Genomic DNA, 10582 nt, shown 5'->3' on the forward strand with positions numbered 1-10582 from the left:
AGTGCTGTCAACAATATAGTTGACAAATCTCGCTAAAAATAGCCACCAGAGGTCAGCGCAGTGCTACCAACTTACAAAAACATATTTTTAAAAAATAGTCAACGCGCGACTTTTAAATTGAAATTTCTAGATACTTTATTGTATTGTATGTGAGCTAATGTAATGTCAACTCCGCAGAACTGACATAAAGGCTTACTGGATCTGTCTATTAGGTGTGAGTGTGTTAGTCTAGTGTGTCCTATCCTCAGCCGAGATAGGACTTTTTGGTGTTGGCTGGAGGTGTTGTCCGTCCAGCGGAGGATGGAAATTTTGATGTATCTGAGGGAGCGGTTGCTTTTATTTCATTCACGTTGCCAGTGGTTGGAAATGTTTTCGGTAATTATTTTGGAAGCATCCCTTCGAGAGGGTTTGATTGGCTTTGGATCGGCTGCGGAGCTGGCTGCCACACCCGATAACTTCACCAACCACTGGGAGGGCACAGATGCCACATGCCGCCATCACTGTGTTCGCTGAGCTTATACACCAACGCCACGGAAATCAAACGCACAAGTTCCTCGAATTGGCAGGCAAGAACGTAAAACAGTAATGGCCTCGAGCCCCGACTCTCTAATACCTCTTCAATTAGTGTGCCTCTCACTAGTGGAGGCCTATCCCGAAGAGGGGAGAGCGGTTCTTTCGACCGTTCGGATAGGGGTAGATTGTCCCGGGTTGAGGATCAGATTAGGCTGTACTCGGATTGGCAATAAACTTCTCCTTTCGAGTTCCAAAGTTATTCTGAATTTATTCCCAATTTTGGTGTCCTTATATACTAATCGGGACAATGAGCGTGATGGTCCGTTGACCTAGTCCTAGTTCAAAATTATTGCTGTTGCATTTCATCCTTTGCTTCCGATGATCTTTTGCTCGCTGGCGCAGCAGCCCGATAAATCCGGATTGAACCGGTAAACATTATACCTGGCTCTTCGCGCGTCGGCGCGATAAGCGCAGGTCGGTAATCTCTATCTATCCTTTCTCCCACTTGCCGGTGCAGCTGTACTCGATCGGCACGCTGCGGTAATTTCTATTCTATTTTGTGGCCTGGCCACTTTCGCCCGTACTCGCTCGCACCTGTCTCTAGCTGTCCCTCGCGATCGCTTGCATCTAGCTTGTTACGCGCGCTGTGACTGCCTCGTGCAGTAACAACTGTCGAAAGCGGTAAACACCTCGGAGCACCGCGGAGACACAACTGATGATGAGACCCACCTCTTACCCCAACATAGGTTTGAGATAGGCGAGACAGTTATCGTTATGATATTTAGATTTCAAAAAACGAAGTGGTGGCCTCGTTGCAAGACACTCTAGAACACTCTGTCTGACTCTAATCCATGCATACAGCGGTATCCAGCCATTTCCATCCAACTGAGCCATTCCCAGCCAACTGAGCCGAGCCAGCCAACCATTTCCAGCCAACTGAGTCGAGTGAGAGTGAGAAGTGAGTAAGTCGAGTGAGAGTGAGCGTGAGAAGTGAGTTTTGTATCGTCAATTGGCGTCTCAAAAAATTTTCATTCTTTTGTTACACACGTGGACACATTGGCCAATACTTGTGCAAGCCAGTGGTACTCCGTTACCATCTTGTGGACTTCCTATGTACCCTCGCGTGCGCTCTCTTTTGTTAACACGAAAGCAGGAGGCACGAGAGCCTGCTTCCCGTGGCCGTCTTGGCTCATAGTAGAGCTGGTTCGCCATTTTGTCCAGCTCTTCCCTCAGCTCCTTCCAGGTCGGGATCGCTTGCTGGTCTGCCCGGCGGGCGACCCTGGACAGGCTGTCCTCGTCCAGCTTGCTGAGGACGATGCTCACGATGAGCCCGTAATCGATCGCCGATGACCCCTTATCGGCGGTGCTCGCGATCTGCCGAGGGGACGTGATGGCCGTCTCCACCACGTCAATGAGGCGCATCAGCCCGTTGGAGGATACGCTCGTCAGCCGTGGTGCTTCGAGAATGGTACGACAGTGCCCCAGGAACGCCACGTGCTTCTTGTAGAAGCGCTCCTGGAGCCGTGCCCACGCGTCCGCGAACAGCATTCCCACACTCTCGAATGCTTCGGCGCTCTGCCGCGCAGGGGAAAAGCCATCGAAGCATTGGAGGAGGAGGTACGCATAGCGGGTTGCGTCCTCCGGCCATCTGCTGAGCCGCTTCTCGAATCTCGAGGCGAACGCCGGCCATTCCGACGGATCCGGATCGGATCCTGCCGGGGAGTGGCTGCGACAATCGTGGTGTCCATCACGGAGATGGACGTCCCGTCCACCTTTCGCAGGCGGCCCAGTGCCACTCGTGTATGCGTCACTGAACGGGCCTCGCCGCTGCGAGGTGCCCGATTTGACCACTATCCGCGACAGGGCGGCGCACCCGTCGCGGTAGAGGCCCTCTAACATTTCCAGCCTGACCGGCACCATGTCGTCCTCCATGGTGCCGGCCTTTGCGTCAGCGTTGAAGGCGACATGTGAACCCACATGGCTTCCTCTGACGCGGCTACTTGCCTTACCACCTCATTGGCGGCGGATGGCCGCCCGAGCTCTGCTCCGCTTCCCTAGCGGCCGCCATCGCTGGTGGGGCGCGCCGCCATCGCTGGTACCTCAGCCTTTGGCGGCCGAGCAGAGTCGTTGTCGGAGTACGGCACCGGCGACTCATCGCCCGTCGGCGGTTCCGTGGTCGGCATCGCACACGCACACGTAAGCGGACGAATTAGCACACGCGCGCGGCAAACGAAGCAGTTTCTCACGCACACACGCTATTACCGCACGAGCAGTAACGGCGTGAGCGAACGCGGATAAGCCATTACTTACCTGGAATTCCTAGTAAGTGCTGGTCATTAGCTAGCGTTGGCTTCGAAGCAGTTTAAGAATTATGCTTGTGCTAAACCAAACATGTTTCAGTACCGACGCCATGACGCGACGCGAAAACAACTCGAAGAGCCGTTTACTATTGGCGCTCTTTTCACGTTTAGTAGCTTTAGGAGTTCCTATTTTCTTCAAACCTTTCACTTCACGCACCTTTAAAGTTCCTTCTTCGGAATTATCAATACGTGGAATTCCTTGCGTTCTCATGCGGGCTCTCTTTTGTTAACATGAAAGATTGTGTTTCAGCACCAACGCCATGACGCGACGCGAAAAAAATCGAAGAGTCGGACACTATTGAGTAAAAAGTTGCGAGGGAACTGAGGCAAAACGTCCGTTCACGAGCGCTGTTTAGACTCGACTCTGGATATGAACTGTTTGCACTTTGGTAGCACACAGCCTGTGACCTTGCAGAACACACGTTCGTCGCCTGCCGGTGGGAAATCATTCTTCGCTAAATCTTTCTTCTTTGCTAATTCAATTTCTTATGTGGAAACCTCCTATTTGGAAGAGTGAACATATTTCAGTGCCTTATCGACAGTATCTGTGCTATCGACAAAGTCATCCGCATAGTGTCGATACTTGATTCCGTCGCAAGCTTCTGGAAATTCGCCTGCGTATTCATCAGCATTCGCATTTTTGACATATTGGGCTGAACAAGGCAAACACGTCGAACCGAACGAGGCAACGTCCATCACAAATATTTGAGGTTCGTTCTTTACCGAATCCGGGAAAAGGAACCGTTGCGCTTGTTTATCCTCCTTTCGTATCGCGATCTGATGTTACATCACCTTTATGTCACCTCCGAAACCGATGCAACTTTCTCGGAACGGACACAACACCGTTCTTATTTTTCCGGGCTTGTTGGGATATTTTACCACGTTTACTATTTCTCCCCATTTTTTTTTCTTTCACGCTGTCACCTATAACATATGATGATGTGAATTTCTGATAAAGTGGGTTTCTGGTATGATATGAATTTCTGATAAAGTGGGTGTCGCGAAGCGAATGACAAGGAACTTTTTCTCTTCTTTAACCCGTTACCGTAAGGGAGGGTTAAAAAATTCTTTATTGTTCACTGGTGGCGTCTGTTTCTTCTCACTTTACTTTTGCGACTGGTCTCGCGAGCGCCCGGTGTTCGCCTCGGCGGCCGTGCGGGATCCCAGCCGGCACTCAGTTGGAGCTCACGCGGAAGCCGCTAGCGTCACTTTCGTAACATTCTCCCCCCCAGTGTAGCGCGGGCCTGCGCTTCACTTATATCTCTAGCGGTTCCGTGTCTGGTGGCTCTTCGTCCCTCGCGATGTCATCGGGCGGAGCTACTTCCAGGATCGCGAGTTTCGTGGCTGGCCTTTCCAGCAGCCCGTTTTCCGTCCGCACGGTCGCTCGCCGCACCTGTCCGTCCTTAGCGCGAATCACCTCGATGACCCGGCCCCGAGGCCGGCAGTTCCTCGGAAGATTGTTGTCCGCTATCAGGGCTAGATCGCCCACCTCTATGGGCTTCGCGGGTTCGAACCACTTCGTCCGTTTGGTTAGGGTAGGCAGGTAGTAGGCGACCCACTTCTTCCAGAATTCGTCAGCGTACCGCTGTGACATCTTCCAGGACTGCTTTAGCACGGCGGTGTGGTCGTCGAGGGCGGCTTGAGGTTTACTGCCGTTAGAAGACCCTAACAGAAAGTGGTTGGGCGTCAGGGGCGGCTCGGCGTCGCTGTCTAGTGGTAGGTGGGTGAGCGGTCTTGAATTGATGATCATCTCGATCTCCATAAGCAGTGACCGAAAGATCTCGTCCGTTGGCAACCGCGGGGGCTTGAACGCATTTAAATTCCTTTTGACCGACTGCACGAGTCGTTCCCAACAGCCTCCGAAATGTGGGGCGGCCGGAGGGTTGAATGTCCACTTGGTGTCCACCCCGACAAAGAACGCCATCATTTTTTCTTGGTCGACCCTTTCTAGGGCCTCTCGGAGCTCACGTGCAGCTCCAACGAAGTTGGTCCCTTGATCGCTGACGATCTCTATCGGGGGCCCCCTCCTCGCGATGAAGTTCCGGAGAGCGAGGATGCATGAGTCGGTTGAGAGCGAGTGCGCCAGCTCGATGTGTATGCCTCTCGTCGTTAGGCACGTTACTAGCACGCCCCATCGCTTCTCCACCCTTCTGCCGACCGCTACCGTCATCGGACCGAAATAGTCCACCCCGACGTAGGAAAATGGCCGTTGGTAGGCTGCCAAGCGTACTGCTGGTAGGTTCCCCATAGCAGGGGGTTGCGGGCTTGCTCGCCATATCTTGCAGTGCTGGCAGTTCAGGCGCACACGGTTGTATTCGGCTCGAAATCTGGGGATGTGGTATTTCAACCTCACTTCGTTCATGACCGTCTCGTGGTTTTGGTAGCGGTACTTGCAGTGATAATCGGCGATGATCAAGTCTGTGACATAGTGACGCCTTGGGAGCAGGATGGGGTGTTTTACTGATTCTGCCACCCAGCTACACGCGTCGAGTCGCCCTTTCATCCGTACAACGCCGTGGGAGTCGATGACGGGGCTCATCTTGTATAGAGGGCTCGTCTTCAAAATGCCACTCTCCCAGGGCCGCTTGTTGGGATCCGGGTTACTCAGTGACCGTACCTCAGCGGAATACGCTCGCTGCTGTACTTCTCGAAGGATGGTTCTCTCGGCTTGGGCAAGCTCCTCCTGTGTTAGCGGGCCTTGTTTAACGGGCGCTCGTTTAACCCGATTGCGGAGGTTTCCAACGTATCGGTGCGTGTACGCTACCGCTCGTAGTAGCCGTTTCCATTTGGAGAACCGCTTAACGTTCAACAGTGGCTTCGTGATCGTGTGATGGAAGACGGTCGCACGGATTTCTTCCGCAGTCTCGCCCGGGTCCTGGTGATTACTGGGCCATTCGCTTTCTGGACGCCGTAGAAAATCCGGCCCGCTGAACCAGCGACTCGAAGGCTCCGGGCTTGGGAGCCTCTGCCACTTGGTCCCGTCGTCGGCTACATTTAGTTTAGTAGGGACCCACCTCCAGTCGTCTGCGCTTGTCGTTTCGAGAAGTTCACTGACTCTGAACGCTACGAACGAGGTGTAGCGTCGGTGGTCGGACCTTATCCAGCAGACCACATCACGTGAGGTTGTCCAGAACACACGGCGAGAGAATTTCGTGCGGTGGGAGCATGTAATGTTGTCCGCCAATCTTGCTCCTACGACCGCTGCTTGCAGCTCAAGGCGCGGGATTGAAAGGAACTTCAGCGGCGCGACCCTTGTCTTGGAGCCAACCAGGGCACACTCAATTTTTTCATCTTCCTCGAACCTAACGTAGGCGACGGCGGCAAACCCGTTTTCACTGGCGTCGCAGAACACGTGTAGCTGAGCACACCGAGCAGCCATTGGGGACGTAGTAAGCCGATAACATCGGGGAACGCTCACCTTAACGACGCTGGGTAGCACCGCGGTCCAGGTCAGCCACTTTTCAGCCAGTTGGTTGGGAATCTCGTCGTCCCAGCCGCAACCGGAGCGCCAGACTTCCTGTAACAGGATTTTCAGATGCATCAGAAAGTGGCCTAGGAGGCCCATCGGGTCGTAGACGGCCATCAACGTTCGCAGCACTTCTCTTATTGTAGGTATACGGGATCCTGAGAGGAGGTCCAGGTCCTGTTTTGGTGATAATCTGAGGGTAAACGTATCCGTCACCGTGTTCCACCACATTCCGAATACTTTCGCTGTTGGGGCAGTGCCAAGATCCAAGCTTTTTTCTATGTCCGTGGTATCGTTTAAAACCTCCGTTACCTTACGCGAGTTCGATTGCCAGTTTCGGATTTCAATCCCGGCTTGCGAGTGTACATACCGTACATCTTTGGCTAGTTGGATTGCTTCAACTTCTGTCTCTACACTAGAGAGCATGTCATCCACGTAATGCTCGTGTTTGATGCACTCGGCTGCTCGGGGAAACTGGTCCGCGAATCTGTCTGCGTTCAGATTCTTCACGTAGTGCGCACTGCTCGGGGAACACGCCGCGCCAAAGGTCATTACGGTCATCGCATAGGTGTCAGGTTCTTTCCCGGAATCGGTACTGTCCCAGAGGATCATTTGGCTACGTTGGTCCTGGGGTCTCATTAGGACCTAGAAAAACATCTCGCGGATGTCCCCAACCACTGCGTAGCGGAATTCCCGAAACTTGAACAACACCGTGAGTAGTGACGCAAGTTGGTCCGGCCCGGGCAATAGGTAGGAGTTCAGTGACACTCCGTTAACCTTTGCTGCGGCGTCCATTACAAGTCGAATTGACCCTGGTTTGTTCGGGTTGATTACAGGAAAAATTGGCAGGTACCAATCACGAGGGTGTCGTTCCGTCCTTTCAGATGCTGAGAGCTTCCGGATGTATCCCTTTGATTCCAGATGCTCCATCTTCTCTCGTACTGCGGCCGCCAGCTCTGGGTCCCGGCGCATTCGTTTCTGCAGGCACTGTAGGCGTCGTAAGGCAGCTGCGCGACTGTCCGGTAACTTTATGTTGTTGAAGCGCCATAGCAGTCCGGTCTCATATCTGCCCGCCTTTAGAGTGGTGACGGCGGAAAGAATTTCGAGGGCTCTTTCTTCGTTCTTGGAGGCCACTCGCTTACTTGGCCCATAGATGCCCATCGATTCTATTGAAAAGTGCTCTTTCAGGGCGCGGTCTACTTCCCCGTCGTCCGTCACGCTACATGGACAAATGTGCAGATTAGTTAGTTCGTTTGACGATTCAGTCGTTGTTCCGCAAGGCCCGTATATAACCCAACCGAGGCGGGTTTTCGAAACGACGGGCTCGTGGACGCCCCCTTCGATCGTTCGTAGTGCCTGACCGAGACGGCAGTTGTCCAGGCCGATCAGTATCCTGGGGTACTCGTTTCTGTATGATTCTACCCACGCTTCTCGCAGATGTTTGAACTTTGCGGCTAGATGCGGTACTACCATTGACTGCCGCGGTAAGTCGAGGTTGCGCACCGAATGAACTCTAGGTAGCTCGTAGATTTTAACTCGACTGCCTGTGCCGGATATCTTTAGCGCGAGCTCGACCGACTCGGGCTCGTCTCTGGTCTGGCCCCCGGTCCATTTTAGGCATAGTGGGTGTGGTTTTCCCTTGGCGTGCAGTTCCTGCACCAAGCTGTGGTCGATAAACGTCGCTGCTGAGCCGTCGTCGAAGAAGGCTGTGGTGTTTATACTCCTCCCGTTGGCGTATATAGTGACCGGGATATATTTGAGTATTACTTCTGAAGAGGGCGGATGATGGGTGTTGCAGCTTACTGGCTCTGGGCATGCGGGCCCTTCTTCCTTGTGCAACAGCTGGTGATGCCAACGCTCGCACCCGTTGGTTCCGCAGCGTGTGCCAACGCGACACCGACCGTAATGCGTTCTAACGCACGTCTTACATAGGTGGTGTTGCTGCACTAAGGTCCACAGTGAGTTCACCTCCATCGTCTGAAATCTGGTGCAACTCGGTAGTTGGCCGCAAGTCCCCTGGCAGGCTGGGCAGCTTTTCCTCTCCGGGGCTGATGTCCTCGGCTGCTCAATTCGGTGCGTGTTCACGACCCGGTGTGACTTACTCGGTTGTTTCTGCCCCGGCTGCAGTGCTAGCGAGGGCAGTGTGACGAGGCTCGCTGCTGAGACGAGCGTCTCGAGCCAACTGCCGAACTCTTCCAAAGTCGCTCTGGGTAGCTCCATGCGATGGTACGCCCACCTTAGTCGAATTGCTGGCGGCAACTTCTCCACGAGCTCCTGGAGGAGTGCGACGTTGCATAGATATTCGTCAAGCCCCGCCACAATTGTCGCACACATATTTTGAACCGCTACCCCGAAGTCGATTAGCGCTTGGAGCTGGTCTTCTCTGGGTGACGGCAGTTGCCTGATCCTGGCTACTAGCGTGTGTACGATCACCTCCGATCGCCCGAATAGGGTTCGTAGTGTTCTGATCGCTCCCTCGAGGTTGGTCGGATGAAGCAGCCGGTATCGCACCGCTTCTAGCGCTCTCCCTTTTAAGGCCTTCTGTAGGCGCAACAGGTTTTCTTCTGCGCTGTATCCGCACACCGCGGTCGAGCTCTCGTAACTGGCGATGAATATCGGCCAGTCCTCGGCGTCACCGGAAAAGATTGGTAGCTCTTTCGAGACGCTTTGCCACGCGGATATCTGGCTTTGATTTAGCGTTGCAGCCGTTGGGGCGTCTCTGGCGGTCATACAGTTTCCTGGTAGCAGGCCCTGGCCATAAATTGTGGCCGGTGTTTGGACCCGCGGATCGACGTAAAGGCTTGCCCGGTTGCAACCACGTGGTAATCGCCACTCGGTGGCATGGGCGCCGCCATCTTGGCCTGACGCCTCGTGGAAGCCTAACGGTGCATGGACGCTGCCATGCTGGTTTGGCACCTCGTGGTAATTCTGCGGCGCATGGGCGCCGCCATGCTGATTTGGCGCCTCGTGGTAATTTTGCGGCACATGGGCGCCGCCATGTTGATTTGGCGCCTCGTGGTAATTTTGCGGCGAATGGGCGCCGCCATTTGTGCAGTCCTTCTCCGCATGCCCCTCTTCGCAACATTTCCAGCACTGGTTTGACCTGTCTGGTCCCGTGCATTCTCTGGCCCGGTGGCCCAGGCCTCTACATTTGTAGCACCTCTCCAGATCCTTTGGAATATGGGGTCTTTCCTCCAGAGGGCATACCGACCAGCCAATCTTCACTTTACCAAGCTTCAGTAGTTTTGCTGCTGGTGCTTCCGGGAGACGGATTGTCGCTCGCTGAGTCCCACCGTATGTCTTCCTAAGCTGGATGCTCAGCCGTACCTCGCCGAGCGCACCCTGCTGCAGGACGGCAGTCTTTACTCCCTCGTTGGTAGTGGTTTCGTCCAGCTCTGAGCACACTAACACCATCTCCTGAGTTAGTGCTCTCACGCTCGTATCTTTCCCCAGGGAATTTTCCACTAGGGCTCGGTATGCTGGGGTATCGACGGCTGGGTCGCTCCGCAGTTCTATCAGCATGTCGCCTCCGTGCGTTTTTCTGATCCTCACCGCGTCTTGTCCAAGGGCCTTCAGCTGCGGGTCAGCCTTCACTCTCTTGACTAGGTCGGCGTACGTCAGCTTCCCTGTGACCTTCGCCACCAGCCCGTCCCCTCTGCTTTCTTCTTGTCTCCCTGTTTTCTTCTCCTCCGTTTTCTTGGGCTCCGAAATACGGCCTGCCTTCTTCCTTATCTCGACGCGTCTCCACTCCCCTTCATTTTCTCTGGTTTTCACCGACTCGGCGAACTGCCCAGTTTGCTCCATCTCCCGGGGAGGTCCGGCTGCACTCTTCCCACGCCCTCCTTATGCTTTTTCGCCGCTGTGAGTGCAGCGTCTCCTGGCGACGATCTTCCCCTTTTTCCCGTAACCTTCGGCGTTTCATCGGCTGCTGGCTGGGGGAGGCGCTCCTCTCTTTCCCTTTTTTCGGCTTCTAGGGCGGATTTGATCCTAATGACCAGCTCCTTAGTTTTCTTGTGCACGTTCCTCCTGCCCTTCAGGAAGGTGTACAAAGCCACCGTGGTTTCTAGGGCTTCCGCGAGGTGCTGCCCATCGCTGGTTTCCGCCGGCTGTGCTTCCTTCGGGTCTACTGCCGCAGTTTCGGCGGCGGTGCAGGCTCCTTGCGCCGTTTGCGTACATTCTGGAGTCAGCGTCTCCTTCTCCACGTCCTCTCTGCTCTCTTCAAACTCTGCACGTATCGGCGTGC

General features: G+C 54.4%; 1 protein-coding gene across 1 annotated transcript; it reads right to left on the minus strand.

Annotated features, from left to right (window-relative positions):
• Positions 1–4128: 4128 nt before the first annotated feature.
• Positions 4129–9753, minus strand: LOC128270453 (uncharacterized). The gene is made up of 5 exons (XM_053007849.1): positions 9667–9753; positions 8442–8613; positions 8268–8400; positions 7482–7558; positions 4129–5774 (listed from the first exon to the last, which is right to left on the minus strand). Exons 1-5 carry the CDS (start codon positions 9751–9753, stop codon positions 4129–4131), a joined length of 2115 nt encoding a protein of 704 aa, XP_052863809.1.
• Positions 9754–10582: the final 829 nt, after the last annotated feature.

Source organism: Anopheles cruzii, chromosome 3, assembly GCF_943734635.1.
Source record: "Anopheles cruzii chromosome 3, idAnoCruzAS_RS32_06, whole genome shotgun sequence".
In the NCBI taxonomy this organism is placed as follows: domain Eukaryota; kingdom Metazoa; phylum Arthropoda; class Insecta; order Diptera; family Culicidae; genus Anopheles; species Anopheles cruzii.

Excerpts from the sequence above, each read along its gene's own strand:
- LOC128270453 (XM_053007849.1), bottom strand. The coding sequence starts at position 9,753 with ATGGTGTTAGTGTGCTCAGAGCTGGACGAAACCACTACCAACGAGGGA. Across the intron at positions 8,614-9,666 it reads AGCAGGGTGCGCTCGGCGAG|GAGCTCGTGGAGAAGTTGCC; the intron begins GTACGGCTGAGC and ends GCACTCCTCCAG. Across the intron at positions 5,775-7,481 it reads GATGGGCATCTATGGGCCAA|AAAGCGAATGGCCCAGTAAT; the intron begins GTAAGCGAGTGG and ends TACGGCGTCCAG.